The sequence below is a fragment of the Physeter macrocephalus genome, chromosome 12 (assembly GCF_002837175.3).
Source record: "Physeter macrocephalus isolate SW-GA chromosome 12, ASM283717v5, whole genome shotgun sequence".
Taxonomy (NCBI): Eukaryota; Metazoa; Chordata; class Mammalia; order Artiodactyla; family Physeteridae; genus Physeter; species Physeter macrocephalus.
In genome coordinates this window covers 36,356,118-36,374,217 of record NC_041225.1, presented here as the reverse complement: position 1 = coordinate 36,374,217, position 18,100 = coordinate 36,356,118, and the positions used below count along the sequence as shown (strand labels likewise).

Below are 18,100 nucleotides of genomic sequence, written 5' to 3'. Positions count from 1 at the left end.
CATGTGGGATCTTCCCGGACCGGGGCATGAACCCGTATCCCCTGCATCGGCAGGCCGACTCTCAACCACTGCACCACCAGGGAAGCCCCTGTCTGTTTCTTAAACACTATCATTTAATTCATGATAAAGAACTTTTGGTTGTTTTTTTTTTTTTTCTTATGGTGTTTTTATAGCAAGCATTTTAAACTCCTAAAATTTGTTTGAAAATAATTTGCTTTGTAGAAGCATCCTGGAAGAAAATCAAAGAGCAGAAAGGTTTATTTAATTAAATTAATTAATTAATTAATTTTTTATGTAAGTGTTGATGATGAAGCCATATTTGGTAGAATTTAATTTCATGAGACTAGTACTAGTGATCTAATGGTGTCAAGATTGGTTTTATATCTCAGTTTAAATGTGTCCTTCAGATATTCATGTAAAAGGTCCTTATTGGGTCGTCTGAATTAAGATTTGGGAAGGTTTCGTATTGCCCTCTACCTGCTGTGCACAATCTAACTGGTACCTCTGTCTAACCTGGTGGGCATCTACTAGCCAGAAGGGTAAGCTTTGGATTCTAACTGTTGAGTTGTGTTTGAATCCTTGGCTCTGTCATTTATTGACTTTATGAGGAGGGGCAAGTTAACCCGGGCCTCAGTGTTCTCATTATAATACGAGGAAGATAATATCATCTACATTAGGAAGGATGAAATTAGGTATTATATATTACAAGCATTTCATCCTGTCTGGTCCATAGTGAGAGATCAATAAATATTAAAGATTATGCTATTGCTGATGGTTCCTGATATATTACTACTAGTATTCTTATCCTTAAATCAGTGGTGATCAGTACATGTAGAAACATGTTGAAACATTTAGTTATGCTGTGCCTTGAAAATGCAGCAAAAATGCATCATTAACTTGGGACTCTATTAGGCCTACTTGTTGGAGTGAGCCTCAGAGCAGAACTTGTCTTTAATGTGTGTTTGGATAAAAATAGGCATGTTTTCTTACCCATTTCTGTTTACTGAAGCTTGACAAAGTTTTACAATTTTCTAGTCTTTAAATACCAAATAAATGTTATTTTGCTGAGAGACTCACATCATTACTAATCATTTTAGTAATAATCCTTGTATCTAATACATACTTGGTATAGAAGATACAAATCTCAACTTGTGATAACATTTTTCTTAATTTTTTGGAAAACATTTTGTTAGCTTGTGGAACCGTGTCTGCTTTAATTAGAAAAGGCAGGAATAGTTTAGTATGTTATTTTTTTTCCTTGTTCCTCAGTTCATTTGTACAATTTATTTTCATGTTGGAAGAGTGAGCATTATTATCATCATTGTATCCAAATGTTATCTTTTCTACTTTTCAGTGATCTGTGGTAAAATATGAGTTACAGATGTGGAAGAAAATAAAATAGTTTTTACTTGGTGACAAGTGAAGTAGTGTGACAGTGGCACCCATAGTGAACACTGTAATCGTCTGCATGACTCTGCAGTTTAACCCGTGAACTCTCAGGCCTTCAAAAATGTATCTCTGGTACATAGTTTGCTAGGACATTACATGCTAGCTAAAAAGCAGGTAAAATACTGTGTTTTAAAAATATGATGTAATACATTTCTTATTGTGAATATCTAATGGGGAAGTTTGAATTTGGATACTTTGCACCAATGATAATGACTTCAAAGGGGATGCTGTTGGTAGATGAATTGGCTCTGCTCATTTCCAGATCTTTTTAGCTTCTTTTTCCTTGTAACCCCCCCCCGCAGTGGTCTCCTGTTCCCCTTTACACGAAGGCTAATCTCTTTACTTACATAATTTCTAAACACCTATGAAGTATTTTTTGTGCAAGGCATGTTTCATAACTTAGTAAGATAAGAAATTGCAAAACATAACCTCAGAAGTACAAAAGTGCAGTCCTTTCTCTGGGGCTGTGATACATCTTAGCAAGTGCTACTGTTGACCCTCAAATATGAGGTAAGATGTCTTATTGAACTGTAAAAGCAAGGCAATTGAAATTTGTGTTAGAATTTTTGTCTTCATTCTTAATTCAGGATGTTTCCGTGGTTTTCATGGATTTATGGAATATTAGGGCTAAAAGGTACTTTAGAGGTAACGTTTGAAGTGCTTCACTTTAGAAAGTCACGTGTGAAAGACTGCGTAGCTGGTTAACAGGTGGATGCATTTATGTTTCCCTTGTCTCCTGGTGCGTAGCACATTGCTCTGCTGTGTTACTCTACTGTCTTTACCTCACTCTTCCTTTTTAATTTATTCTTAATTCCATCCAATGAGGACTTGTCTTTTCCTCTTAGATTCTCCTCTGTCATTTGTTAGTGATATTTTTTTACCTGCAGAATTATTTCTTCACTCTGGCTATTACCTGTCCTCTAGGTCGAGGCTGTCCGATATAGGAGCCACCAGTCACATGTGGCTATTTAAATTTTAAATAAAACTAATTAAAATGAAATAATATTAAAGGTTTCTTTCTTCGTATCAGTGTCACATTTCAAGTGGTTAATACAGGTACATGTAGCTTAGTGGTTATTATATTGGATAGCACAGTTAGAGAACATTTCTGTGATCACAGTAAGTTATAAGCTTTTTATAAGCTTTATATAAGCTTTTATAAGCTTATATTATAAGCTTTTTGAGGGCAAGGGACCATTTATGTTAGCATTAAGAACATAAAATATGGACTTTTGATAAGTATTTTAGAATGTGTGAATGAAAACATACCCATACCATCCTTTAGTTTTCTGCCAAATTTTTTGTTTTGAATTTTTCTTTTCTTCTGAACCATTTTATGATTAAGAGAAATCAGCAATTTGGTATTTTTTATTTACGTATTGTATATGATATGTATCATGTACCACTTACCATACCATAAACAGGAGTCTTGTAGGTTTAAGGTTATCAGGATACTTTTGCATCATGTTCCTTGTGTTGCCAGTCATTGAGGTAATGTGTATTTTAAATACTTATGCTTTTTTTTTTTTTTAAATTTTAAGTTATGACGGTGACTCCTTGATGATCATTCCTTGGCATGAACATAAACACCGAGATAAAGATTGGTGTGAGGAGCTGGAGTGCAGGTAAGAAAGAGCCAGCGTGAAAGCTCTTCATTTCTTTGTGGGATGGATGAATAGAATGCCCTGTGCAGGTGGTGTTGGTGGATGGTCATTTATTTGATGGTGGCCCTGCTTGAGAGTTTGAGTTGAAGTTTTTTTGAAAACTTGACTTTACTCAGGGTATGTTAAAAATTCTTTTAATGGAAAAATGTTAAATGCTCCAAAGGAATTATTCTACAAGTGGTCCTTGTATAACAACTCTTTTCATTTGGGGGTATTCCTTTTTACTCTTTGACATATACAGGTATATTTTTCATAGTTGTTTTTATGATATGTGTGCAATTTCATTCTCGATTCAGTTTTAATTTTCACTTTTATAAGACTTAACCATGGAAAGCCTCAGTACATGGAGGCATCAGACCCCACAGAAGGGGGTGGGAGATGAGGTGTGGGGCTGAAGTTTCTGATGAGGGGCATTGGAATCCCTTTATCCCACACTCCTCAAAGTCAGGTGAATACTCCCTGCTCGTTTTACATTTGATATGAATCATCTTATGCCTTTGGATTTTTTAAAAACTGTGTGTATGAACTATCTGTCTGATAAATGTTAAATAAAAGCCCTAACCAGTAGTATGATCATTGCAAGTGAAAATTTTTTTAACTTTTTGTTTTATATTGGAGTAGAGCTGATTAACAATGTTGTGATAGTTTCAGGTGCACAGCAAAGCAACTCAGTCATACATATACATGTATCCATTCTCCCCCAGACTCCCCTCCCAGCCAGGCTGCCACATAACAATGAGCAGAGTTCCTTGTGCTATACAGTACGTCCTTGTTGGTTATCCTTTTTAAATATAGCAGTGTGTACATGTCAATCCCAAACTTCTTAACTATCCCTTCCTCCACCCTTCCTCCCCCCGTTACCATAAGTTCATTCTCTAAGTCTGTGAGTCTCTTTCTGTGAGTCTGTTTCTGTTATGTAAATATGTTCATTTGTATCATTTCTTTTTAGATTTCACATATAAGTGATATCATACGATATTTCTGTTTCTCTGTCTGACTTGCTTCACTCAGTATGACAATCTCTAGGTCCATCCATGTTGCTGTAAATGGCATTATTTCATTTTTTTATGGCTGAGTAAAACCTTGAAAAACAGAATATGGAATATTTAAATGAATAAACAATAGTTAAGTATAATGATGTATACATTCTTTTAAGTTTCACTAGTAAAGTATTTAACATATAGTAAAGCCTTATGAAAGGCTTATGATAGCCTAATGATATAATAGAACAAATTGGCTGTGGTATATTTTTGGTAAAAGAAGAACAATGGGAAATATTAAACAGTTAAATAGGTACAAAATAAGGAAGACTATAAATGCCAAAGCAGGTAGGAATTGGACAGTTACTTGATAAACTAAAATTAACACTAAGATAGGATAAGGGAATATAATGATTAAGAGGTTAAAAGTGTCACTGTGAACTTGAAAATCAATTAGACTTCCCTGGAGATACATTAGACAAGGATGTTTGATGATTCAGCTTCATGAATTAGTAACAGCAGCTAACAAGAAACTTAGATAACAGCAAGTTGCCAGAAAAGAATAGCAAGTAATGAAGGCATTTAGTGCAGTGTATTACAAGGTTTTAAAGACTGGACCTGAGTTTGCTAAGATAATTTACTCACATAAGCATAATCATTTCTTTTTCCTGAAATTAACATTTGGGGATTTCACAGAAAATTGAAAATACCAGTCATCTTGTTTTTTTAAGCCAGTTTCTTCAACTCTTCTCCCTTCCTCCTCCTCCTCCCTCTTATGCTCCCCCTCCATTTTCTTTTTTTACTTTTCTGCAAGTAGCTGTGTTCCATCTTTGTGAGAGTTCTAACTAGAGAAGAAAACTGCTGTTAGGTAGGCCTGGACGACTTAAGTGCTATCAGAAGACAAAAGAAAAAAAAAAAAGAAAGAAAGATGACCATAAAAGCATGTTTAAACTTAAAATTTCCTTCTCTTGAAACTTTTAGCTTAAAAGTCAATTATACATTTAAAGGAGGTGTTAAAAACCAGCATAACTCTCATTCCCAACTTAATTCTTCTCACAGAAGCAAAAACCCTATGATTCTGAGGGGGGAGGAGTTGGTTATTTATCTTTTTCTTGGTTTGTAGGAGTTCTTTGTATATTCTGGAGGATTAGATAGAAAGTTCTGGATGTTTTGAATCTTTTGTTGGATATCTGTATTACAAATATTCCCTCCAAATCTACATTTAGGTTGAATTTTCTTTAACTGTGTGTTTTGATGAATGGAAATTAATTTTGATGAAGTCAATCTTTTTTGTTTTGTTGAAGTTGGTGCTTTTTGCATCTTGTTTAAGAATATTTTGTCTTGGCTAAGGATATAAGAATAGTCTCCTATGTTTTAAAGTTTTTTAAATTATATTTAATTTTAAAAGCTTTTAAAAAATTGAAGTATAGTTGATTTACCCTGTGTTAGCTTTAGATATACAGCAAAGTGATTTAGTTTATATGTATATGGAGAGAGAGAGAGATAGCTTTTTCAGATTCTTTTCCATTGTAAGTTGCTACAAGATATTGAATATAGTTCCCTGTACTATTTAATAGGTCCTTGTTGTTTATAGTAGTGGTAATCTGTTAATCCTATACTCCTAATTTATCCCTCCTCCCTTTCCCCTTGGGTAACCATAAGTTTGTTTTCTATGTCTGTGGTCTGTTTCTGTTTTGTAAATAAGTTCATTGGTATCTTTTTTTTTTTTTAGATTCCACATATACGTTATATCATATATTTGTCTTTCTCTGCCTGACTTACTTCACTTAGTATGATAATCTCTAGGTCCATCCATGTTGTGCAAATGGCATTATTTCATTTTTTTATGGCTGAGTAATATTCCATTGTATATATGTACCACATCTTCTTTATCCATTCCTCTGTCGATGGACATTTAGGTTACTTCCATGTCTTGGCTATTGTAAACAGTGCTGCAATGAACACTGGGGTGCATGTATCCTTTTGGACTATATTTTTCTCCAGATATATCCAGGAATGAGATTGCAGGGTCATATGGTAGCTCTATTTTTAGTGTTTTAAGGAACCTCCATACTGTTCTCCATAGTGGCTGTACCAATTTACATTCTCACCAATGGTTTAGGAGGGTTCCCTTCTTTCCACACCCTCTTCAGCATTTACTGTTTTTGGATTTTTTTTTTTTTTTTTGCGGGCCTCTCACTGTTGTGGCCTCTCCTGTTAAGGAGCACAGGCTCCGGACGCGCAGGCTCAGTGGTCATGGCCCACGGGCCCAGCCGCTCCGCGGCATGTGGGATCTTCCTGGACCGGGGCACGAACCCGTATCCCCTGCATCGGCAGGCGGACTCTCAACCACTGCACCAGCAGAGAAGCCCTGGATTTTTTGATGATAGCCATTTTGACTGGTGTGAGGTGATATATCATTGTAGTTTTGATTTGCATTTCTCTACTCATTAACAATGTTGAACATCTTTTCATGTGCCTCTTGGCTATCTCTAGGTCTTCCTTGGAAAAATGTCTATTTAGATCTTCTGCCCATTTTTTGATTGGGTAGTTTGTTTTGATGAGATTAAGCCGCATGAACTGTTTGTAGATTTTGGAGACTAATCTGTTCTCGGTCACATCATTTGCAAATATTTTCTCCCAATCTGTGAGTTGTCTTTTCATTTTGTTTATGGTTTCCTTTGCTGTGCAAAAGCTTTTGAGTTTAATTAGGTCCCATTTGTTTATTTTTGTTTTTATTTCCATTACTCTGGGAGACAGAAAAGATATTGCTGCGATTTATGTCAGAGAGTGTTCTGCCTATGTTTTCCTCTGGGAGTTTTATAGTGTCTGGTCTCACATTTAGGTCTTTAATCCACTTTTGAGCTTATTTTTGTGTATGGTGTTAAACAATGATCTAATTTCATTTTTTTACATGTAGCTGTCCAGTTTTCCCCGGGCCATTTGTTGAAGAGACTGCCCACCATTGTATAGTCTTGCCTCCTCTGTCTTAGATTAATTGACCACAGGTGCCTGGGTTTATTTCTGGGCTTTCTACCCTGTTCCAGTGATCTATAGTTCTGTTTTTGTGCCAGTACCATGCTATTTTGATGACTATAGCTCTGTAGTATAGTCTGAAGTCAGGGAGCCTGATTCCTCCAGCTCCATTTTTCTTTCTCAAGATTGCTTTGGCTATTTGGAGTATTTTGTGTCTCCATACAAATTTTAACATTTTTTTGTTCTAGTTCTGTGAAAAATGCCATTGGTAATTTGATAGGAATTGCAGTGAATCTGTAGATTGCCTTGGGTAGTATAGTCATTTTGACAATATTTATTCTTCCAATCCAAGAACATGGTATATCTTTCCATCTGTTTGTGTCTTCTTCGATTTCTTTCATTAGCGTCTTATAGTTTTCGGAGTATTCCTCCAGCTCCATTTTTCTTTCTCAAGATTGCTTTGGCTATTTGGAGTATTTTGTGTCTCCATACAAATTTTAACATTTTTTTGTTCTAGTTCTGTGAAAAATGCCATTGGTAATTTGATAGGAATTGCAGTGAATCTGTAGATTGCCTTGGGTAGTATAGTCATTTTGACAATATTTATTCTTCCAATCCAAGAACATGGTATATCTTTCCATCTGTTTGTGTCTTCTTCGATTTCTTTCATTAGCGTCTTATAGTTTTCGGAGTACGGGTCTTTTGTCTCCTTAGGTAGGTTTATTCCTAGGTATTTTATTCTTTTTGTTGCAAAAGAGTGTTTCCTTAATTTCTCTTTCTGATTTTTCATTGTTAGTGTGTAGGAATGCAAGAGACTTCTGTGCGTTAATTTTGTAGCCTGCAACTTTACCAGATTCATTGATGAGCCCTAGTAGTTTTCTGGCAGAGTTAAGGATTTTCTATATGTAGTATCATGTCATCTGCAAACAGTGACAGTTTAACTTCTTCTTTTCCAATTTGGATTCCTTTTATTTCTTTTTTCCTCTCATTGCCATAGCGAGGACTTCCAAAACTATGTTGAATAAAAATCGTGAGAGTGGGCATCCTTGTCTTGTTCCTGATCTTAGAGGAAATGCTTTCAGCTTTTCACCATTGAGTATGATGCTAGCTGTAGGTTTGTCATATATGGCCTTTATTATGTTGAGGTAGGTTCCCTCTGTGCCCACTTTCTGGAGAGTTTTTATTATAAATGGTTGTTGAATTTTGTCAAAAATCTTTTCTGCATCTATTGAGATGATCATATGGTTTTTATTCTTCAATTTGTTGATGTGGTGTATTAGGCTGATTGATTTGCAGATATTGAAAAATCCTTGGATCCCTGGGATAAATCCCTCTTGATCATGGTGTATGATCCTTTTAATGTATTGTTGGATTTGAATTGCTAGTGTTTTGTTGAGGATTTTTGCGTCTATGTTCATCAGTGTTATTGGCCTGTAATATTCTTTTTTAGTGGTATCTTTGGTTTTTGTATCAGGATGATGGTGGCCTCATAGAATGAGTTTGGAAGCTTTCCTGCAAGTGAAATTTGGAAGCTTTCTTCATGTTAGCACTAATGTTGGCAGTTTCCCTTCATTTTGTATCTTTCACTTTTGATATCTGAGTTAATAGAATATGTAACTCTTAGTTACCTTTTTCTCTCTGATGGCTTTTATTGTAATAGCAATTGAATGTCCTGCTGCGTTTTTTCTATTATTTGCTTTTAAAAAATTATTTTTTGCAATTTTTTATTAAAGTTGGATACAGTTGCAGATAGAATAAAGATGTAAAATTTTCTGCAAATCTTGTTTAAAAAAAAAAAAAGCAACAACCAAAACCCATACTCCTTTGTTGTTCCCCTTCCTTATATCCTGCTTTCCAGGAGTAACTACTTTCACTTCTTTTAAAGGATTGTTCTGATATTTACTCCAATCTCTGAGTAACATAATTGTATAGCTACTCCTTGAATTTTTTAGTTCTGACCATTATCTGTGGACTTGCTTCAGTGGAAGATAATGGTTTAGTTTCTTTTTACTCCATATACTCCGTTCCTCCTTGAGTGTTTATGTGACCTCCTCTCCCCTTTAAAAATCTTCTACTGTCATTTCAGTAGAGTTTCAGGAAAAAGTGGAGCTTAATGCATCGTATGTATCAGTCCTATTTAACTAGAAGTCCACAATTACCAGTTGTAATGAGAGATAGAAGATGGGTATAAGTTGGAAAAGGTGGGAGGTTGATGCCAGTGGATGTGGCGGAGGGAAGGCGTGTGACCCTGTTGCCACAGTGCTCTCAGTTTAAGGTGGTGCTTTTGACAGAGTAGACCTGTTCCATTCACCTGATGCTTCCCAGTTCCCCTTAGCCTGTGCCTTTTTATGATTCTAACGAGATGAAAGGAATAAGGGCATTTCTCCTCAGACCAAGCACAGCAAGCTAAGTTGTAAGCCAAACGTGCTGTGCTGGAACTCCTAAAACTATAAAAATGAAAAGCTAGGGAAAGTTTGACAGAAGAAAAGATGCTTTTGAAGATGATACAGACTTTCCCAGGACATTTCTTTTTTTAATGCATTCATTTTATTGCCTCCCCCACCTCCCCCAACGATTACTCCCACCCTGTACCCCTATGTCTGGCAACCACCAGTCCGTTCTCTGTATCTACAAGGGTGGTTATAGGATATCTCGTGGCTTTTTCATTTACAGTTGACCCTTGAGCAGCGCAGGGGTTAGGGGTGCCGACCCTCTGTGAACTCAAAGGTTTGCCTATAATTTATAATCGGCCCTCCCTCCAGAGCCGTGGCTCCCCATCCGTGGATTCAGCCACCCACAGCTGGCGTAGTGCCACGGTATTTACTCTTAAAAAAACCTGTATGTGAGTGAACCCACACTGTTCAAACCCATGCTGTTCGTGGGTCTACTGTAATTAATGCTGTCCTCTGCTAGATTCAGGAGTACTGAAGGAAGAAAAACATGCAGTCTCTGTACTCATGAAGTATAAAATCGAGCAGGAAAGATGCTGCTGCTCTAAGTTACTAATGTGATGTGTGTTTTGAAAGAGAAGTGCAGGGGCCACAGGGAGCACATAATAGGGAGACCTCAACTTGGTGGAGGATAAGGAGGTTTTCCCTGGGAAGTGGTATGAAATCTGAGACTTGAAGGATGAATAAGATTTAGCTTAGCAGAGGGTGAGTTTGGCAAATGAGGGGAGGGAGTGTTCTAAGCGGAGGGAAGACCATTTGAAAGGCTCAAGGTGAGGTCCCCTTTAGGGACTGAAAATAGACCTGGGTTGTTGAAGTATACAGGACAAAAGTGACATTGGAATCAAGGTGAGGCTAGAATATTTTAAGGCAGATGACAAGCTATAAAAGGAGGCATGGGGATGATATAATCATGTTTCTGTTTTATAAAAGACAACTGTATTACCTCGAGATACCGTGAATTCAGTTGTTGTTTTCTTTTTTTTTCCGGTATGCGGGCCTCTCACTGTTGTGGCCCCGTTGTGGAGCACAGGCTCCAGACGCGCAGGCTCAGCGGCCATGGCTCGTGGACCCAGCCGCTCCGCGGCACGTGGGATCCTCCCGGGCCGGCGCACGAACCCGCGTCCCCTGCATCGGCAGGCGGATTCTCAACCACTGCGCCACCAGGGAAGCCCGTGAATTCAGTTTCGATCTTGTTGCATTTGAAATGCCTGAGAAACATCTAAGAGCATATAGAAGGACGATTTTGGAGCTTTCAAGTGAAGTCTGGGTTAGGCGTAAAAATGTGGTGGTCAATTTATATTGTAGCATTGAAGGGGAGACCTAGAGAGAGTATAGTGAGAAGACAGGAGAGCTGGAGAATTTGGAAGAGCTAGTATTTAATGGTCAGCTGGAGGAGGATATTCTAGCAAAGATGACTGAAAAGGAGCAGCCAGAAAGATGGGACATGTATAGCTTGACAGTATGGCACGATAGTATGACATGCTGGAACGAAGACAGGCATGTTTCTAGAAGGACAAAATGGTTAAATTCTGTGAAACAGTGCTGAGAGGGAAATAGATAAGGACTGAAAAAAGTATCAAAGGAACTCAAAGTTGCTTATGGGTATTTTTTCCCTGAAATGGGAAGATTTCAGGGGAAGGTATGTGACTTTTATGTGGCAGTGATGGGGAAGAATCACTGGTCAGAATGTTAATGACGGTGTGAGTCTAGTTAAGTAAAGGACTACCAATTGTAAGCACAGTAGGCTGTCTAAGTCATGTTGATTAAACACCCAAATATTTGTCAGCTTTGGGTCTGGTCATATATTATAACTGCTAATAATTCCAATGAAAATAATACCTGTAAGTAAAAATTAAGCACCTGCTCTGGGCCAGACAGCGTTCTCTGCGCACTTTATCTATATTACTTTGAATGTTCTTGCACGGTATTATTGCCATTTTTGAGATGAGTAAAATGAATCTTAGATGAGTTTTAACTAACTTATGCAAAGGTTTCACAGCTTTCAGTGATGGAATTGCACCTCAGTTCTGACTCTGAAGCCCATTGCCTTATAATAGTAATAATTATAAACCTTGTCATTTACTGACTTACTCTAGATGAATGAATATCCCTAATGGAACATGGCCTTTTCCCCTATTTCTATCTGAAATATCTTACTTTAAGTTAATTTTTTTTTTTTTTTTTTTAGTTCTTAACCATTGAAGGCAATTGGCCAGGATTGTCCTCGTAAAAACTCCTCATGATTTGTGATCCCTGTGATGTTTTCCCTGGGTATCTTCCTCTTGATGTCATTTCTTTTTCACTCTTGATGGCATGTAGTATAGAGTAGTTCCTTATTTTGCAGATTTCAGTGCCTTACTATGTTGCTGATACCTAGTGAAGTTATATTATCAACAAAAACAAGGCATATTTCCTCTTATTTTTATGAATGTGGAAAACAAGACTTCTTAATTTATATTTGGATCAGAATCACCTGGGGGTGTTTTTTACTAAACTAGGCCTGGCTGGCATCACAGGTCATTGTGACTTAGTAGACCTGTGGCGGTTACCCAGCCATGTGCATTTTAAAGCTACCCTGGGTGAATCTGATTTTATTTAACACTTATTTGATTGATTTGTAGCATAGTTTTTTTTATTTATTGTCTATTCTGATTTTTTCTAATTGGGAAAACTAATAGGAAACTAAATTAAGCATCCCCCAAATTTCCCATTTATCTTGTAAGAGCGCAGATTATACATATAGGAAAACACACACAAAACACCCACCCACGCATACGTACATACATACTGCCAGTCTCAGTAACTGCTCTCTCCACATCCCTCTCTGTCTTTCACAAAATTATAATTGCCCCTACCATTTCAATCCGTTATTAATTGTTCTTTTTGTGCTTTGCAGAATGGTGATTGAGCCGGGTCTCCCAGATGAAAGTGAGTTCTTGTACGCTGCACAGCCTGAGTTGCTGAGGTACAGGACATCCCAGCTTGCAGTAGAGAAGGTTATGGACTGGTATCAGAGCAGAGCGGAGGAAATAGAGCATTATGCTCTGCAGGTGAGGCCGGCTGTGCTGTGTCAGATCCTTAGCATTCAGTGCATGTTTTGGCTGCTGACAGCAGTGCCAGGGATCCTGTATATATTAATAGTTTGCAAGGGATGAAATGAAAATTTTTTATTACTTTCATTCATTTATTCTTTGCTTCAGAAGCTTTTGTGGTTTTTTTTTTTTTTTTGGATTCCTAAAGAGCAAGGACATATAACAAAAGCTGTTCAAAAACCTTTCTTTAAAATGTAAGCTGCAAAATATGTACATACTGATCCAGATTTTATATACATGCTTAATAGGCTTAATACCATTTTAAATCGAAAGATTGTATCAACATCGAAATGCTTGATTAGTCCCCTGTTACATTGCATGAATGCAGTGGATTGTTACTTTGCTTTCCAGGAACCCTGTTTGAGGGTCTGTTTCTAACGCTTTCCTGAAGTCCAAGCCTAATTTCCCTCAGTTCCCATGTGCCTTTACTGAGATGTGTAACAGCTTCATCAGAGGGGGTTGTAGAAGAGAGAGATGAGGGTTGTACTGTAGCTTAGGAGATCTAAATAGGAATCTGGACTCTTCTGCTAATAGACCTGGTGACTCTGGACCTGCTAGCTACCTTTTCTGTACCTTGGTTTTTTCAGGGGGTGAGTTCTTACACTGGAGTCAGTGATAACAAATAAAATATACAGGAGAGAGCGTTAAAAATTCTTCCAATTGAGTTCTCTGCAAATGTAAGCAAAAATTGTCTTCATCCTAGAGAACAGAAGTTGGCAGTTCGGAGCAAAGAATGGCAGAACGGCTTTTGAAATCTCATTCAGGTCTATGGCTATACCACCCTGAACACGCCCTATCTTGTCTGAAATCTCATTCAGGGTCCGGCCAGTGGGTGTCTTTTTCATTCTACTTGCAGTTTTGGCTTTGGGCTTCCTGTCCTACAATCAGTTTTTCATTTGTCAGGAAGGGTGATTTCAGAAGGTCTGATGAACAACTGTATTGCAGGAAGGAATAAACCCCCTTGTTTAAATTTCTGCTTAGTGTATCTGGCACAGCCCTGTGTCTCCATTTGATAGCCTTCTTGAATTTCTGCTTAATCTAATTTCTATTTTTAGTATTCATAGAATTGACAAATTATTTGCTGGAGCTGATGGGAATATTATAGATCAAACTTTGTAGAGGATGGCCAAGAATATTTATAATTGACTTTTCAGGTTTTTGAAGATGGCTAAGGACATTTGAAAATGTTTAGAATTCTAAGATACCAGAATGAAAAGAATCTCTGGAGGGGATCCAGTCTAATTCTCTATGTTATAGATAGACAAACTAAGTTCCACAGGAAAGAAAGTGAACAGCTTGCTCAGGGACACACAGTAGCAGAGCCAGACAAAATACAGGTCTCTGCATAGTTTTTCTTATAGAGTCCATATAAAAATGGACAATTACCCAAATCTTAATGACTGAAAGCCAGATAAATTAATCCAAAAAAATGGATCTCAATTCTCACACCCGTTGTATTTTTTCTGTAGCAAATATTTTGTAATACTTCTTATCCTGATGTGAAAATCATGAGCATACCTGATTTACAGAAATAATTTCCAAAAAATTAATATAATGACTTAACTGTGATATATGGGATAAATAAAATATGTAAACGCGTGGTCATGAGTACACTAAAAAAGTGACTAAAGTCAGTGAGAAATCACTTTGAACAAGATAGCTGACATTGCAGACAGACTGAGGTGTATTGAATTAAACACTACAAATTGCTGTCTGGTATGTGAACAACTCATGGTAAATACTGTTTTCAGGGTATTTGAAGGTAGGCAGGGATTAGGACAAGGTGGTTGTGTGGGACTGCCCTGCACACTGTGGAATGTCTTCCATCCCTGGCTTCCACCCTGGAATGTTAGTAAGTTCCACTAATACTTGGGAAAGACAGAAATGTTTCCTCAGATTTTCGGAGCGCCTCCTGGTGGACAGTTCTGCTCCCATTGAGAACTGTAGTCTTAGACCAGTATCACACATCTGGAAATGACCAGTTCATATCGGTCACGTTAAGCAAAGGCGTTATTACTTTGCTGATTCAGGAGAAACTCACCTGTAAATAACTGATGGAGAAAGCTCTTAAGTGAGTCAAAGAGGTGCATTTTTGGTAGTTTGTATAGGCAAATGTAGGTTGTATACTCTGTAGCAGACATCTTTTAAGATCGATGGCATCATTTGATTTACAGGAGTTTACAAACACATGTAGTTTACTATTGTCTCTGGCTAAGAATAGGAGGGATTCTGTTTGGATCAGTTTTGTCTGAGCACTTTGTGGTTTTTAGCTGAACTTCTAGATATAACACTTGTTATTTCTTGCCTTTTTGATAGTAGCCATTGTAATGAGCATGAGGTGATATCTCATGGTGGTTTTGATTTGCATTTTCCTACTTGTTAGTGATATTGGACATCTTTTCATATGCCTTTTGGCCCTTTGTATGTCTTCTTTGAAAAAAGGTCTATTCAGCTCCTCTGCCTATACTTTTTATTTTTTGAATTTTTGAAATTTATTTTATTTATTTTTTATACAGCAGGTTCTTATTACTTATCTCTTTTATACATATTAGTGTACATATGTCAACCCCAATCTCCCAATTCATCCCACCCCCACCTCCCCCGCCACTTTCCCCCGCTTGGTGTCCATACGTTTGTTCTCGAAATCTGTGTCTCTATTTCTGCCCTGCAGACCGGTTCATCTGTACCATTTTTCTAGGTTCCACATATATGCATCAATATATGATATTTGTTTTTCTCTTTCTGACTTATTTCATTCTGTATGACAGTCTCTAGATCCATCCACGTCTCTACAAATGACCTGATTTCATTCCTTTTTATGGCTGAGTAATATTCCATTGTATATATGTACCACATCTTTATCCATTCATCTGTCGATGGGCGTTTAGGTTGCTTCCATGACCTGGCTGTTGTAAATATTGCTGCAGTGAACATTGGGGTGCATGTGTCTTTCTGAATTATGGTTTTCTCTGGGTATATGCCCAGTAGTGGGATTGCTGGGTCATGTGGTAATTCTATTTTTAGCTTTTTAAGGAACCTCCATACTGTTCTCCATAGTGGCTGTATCAACTTACATTCCCACCAACAGTGCAAGAGGGTTCCTGCATTCTTATTTATTTCACACTTAGCTGATGTACAGTATATGAGAAAACATCATTCTAAGGCCCTGTGATAAAAGAGATGAGGAAGAGAGCGTTATGACTTCTGTCCTAAGACACTGAATTTTATGGGAGTGGCAAGCATTCAAGTCATGTACTATTATATTAAACATAACTTTTAAAGTTCTGTAATAAAGATACAAAGAGAAATGTTGGTAGAAGACTAAGGAAAGGACAGATAATCTGACAAATAACAGGCGTAAACCTTTATGGAGACTATTGAGAAGAGGTGTTGGTGATCATGATTATGATAGCGACGGATATTCCACGCGGTTCTCACATCCTGTCATGCACCGTTACAGGTACTTTACATATGTGATTTCCTTTAATCCTTGTCACCCTAGGAGATTAGTGCTTTCCTATTCCCATCACATATACTCACACTGAGGCATGAAAATGTTAAAAAAAGAAAACGTCATTCAAGGTCACAGACCTAGCATGTAAGGGTGCTAGGATTTGAACCCAGGTAGACTGGATCCAGAGTCTCTGTTCATAAGCTCAACTAGGGGTAGACAGAGGAATGTGCACTTTTTCTTGTGCCAAAGCCTTGCAAAGAGTCAGTAAGATTCTTCAGTGCTGAGTCACCTCCAGTTTCCAAAGGCAGTGGAGACAGTGCCGGAACACATAGGGCACATTGGGAGGAAGTTGCCTCGGGCGCTCATGGTTACGTTTTGCCAGTTCCAGGAACTCAGATATGACAGAGAGAAGAGAGAAGAATGATGTTTTCAAACTTTGCCTTGTGAGTAGATAAAGAAGACCTACAAAGTGTGATTAGATAGGTAGCCTTTTCCTAAAATCTCTTGTCTAATTTTTAACATGGTATATTCAGTATACAATTAGAAATGTACTTCTCTGTCTGTTCAAGACATTTCAGTCTTGGGAGTCTCCTTTTAATAAGAGGACATACTCACATGTGTATCACCAAGTGATATCACCTATTAACTTCTTCATAGAAATGAGTTGGCCTAAGGCCAGAATGTAGCAAGGGACCATCGGATAGGTTATCTGCAGTTGCAGAAGCTCCAAGAACAAAAAGACAGGTTGTAGAAGCCTCCCCAAAATTTTCACACGCCCAAAGGAAAGAACATGAGCTTTGAAGACAGAGATGCATGCTTAGAATCTAGGAGTACCTTTACCACACTAGCTTCAGGTTACTCAAGCGTGAAAGTAAGTGATAAAAAGATAACCTATTGCACAATAATATTTGAGATCCTCCTGTCCTTACCTGACTCTTTAGAAGGAAAAGTAAGTGGGAGCAGTTCAGAAATCACTTTACTCAACGGAACCTGGGTAGTCAGTGTAGCACAAAGAAAAAAAAACCACCTCAATCATAATCAAAAGCAAGGTTTGTCAGTGCTTCCTTTTGTTAATACCGTTTTACTGGAACACAGCCACACCCATTCATTTAAGTATGGCCTGTGTTGATTTTCTGTTACAGTGGCAGAGTTGAACAAGTGTGACAGGGCTCCTAAGTCTAAAATATTCACTGTCTGGCTCTTTAGAAAACTTTGCATCCCCTGCTCTGAAAAAATCTAGAATAGCTGTGTTGCCTCACACAATACATTAAGCATTGGAATCAGCAAATGGGAGCCCATAAGCCCCTAGGAATTGTTTTATGACCATAGGACATCTGAAAAAAGCGAAATGCATTTCTGAAATTCCTCACTGACAACAACTCTGAAGCCGTATATGATTTCTAGTTTCTTTTTCTTTTTTTTTTTAACATCTTTATTGGAGTATAATTGCTTTACAATGGTGTGTTAGTTTCTGCTTTATAACAAAGTGAATCAGCTATACATATACATATATCCCCATATCTTCTCCCTCTTGCATCTCCCTCCCACCCTCCCTCCCTATCCCATCCCTCTAGGTGGTCACAAAGCACGGAGCTGATCTCCCTGTGCTATGTGGCTGCTTCCCACTAGCTATCTATTTTGCATTTGGTAGTGTATATATGTCCATGCCACTCTCTCACTTTGTCCCAGCTTACCCTTCCCCCTCCCCGTGTCCTCAAGTCCATTCTCTACGTCTGCGTCTTTATTCCTGTCCTATGCCTAGGTTCTTCAGAACCATTTTTTTGGTTTTTTTTTTAGATTTCATATATATGTGTTAGCATATGGTATTTGTTTTTCTCTTTCTGACTTACTTCACTCTGTATGACAGACTCTAGGTCCATCCATCTCACTGCAAATAACTCAATTTCATTTCTTTTTATGGCTGAGTAATATTCCATTGTATATATGTGCCACATCTTCTTTATCCATTCATCTGTCGATGGACACTTAGGTCGCCTCCATGTCCTGGCTATTGTAAATAGAGCTGCAATGGATA

The 18,100-nt window shown here is 37.7% G+C and overlaps 1 protein-coding gene across 1 annotated transcript in view; it reads left to right on the top strand.

Annotated features, from left to right (window-relative positions):
* The window catches only part of NBAS (NBAS subunit of NRZ tethering complex), a 357,350-nt gene that overhangs the window by 130,612 nt on the left and 208,638 nt on the right, over window positions 1-18,100 (top strand). The window contains exons 22-23 of the mRNA XM_024119119.3: window positions 2,991-3,074; window positions 12,416-12,569. Coding sequence (XP_023974887.1) covers window positions 2,991-3,074; window positions 12,416-12,569 — 238 coding nt within the window. The remainder of the gene's footprint in view (window positions 1-2,990; window positions 3,075-12,415; window positions 12,570-18,100) is intronic.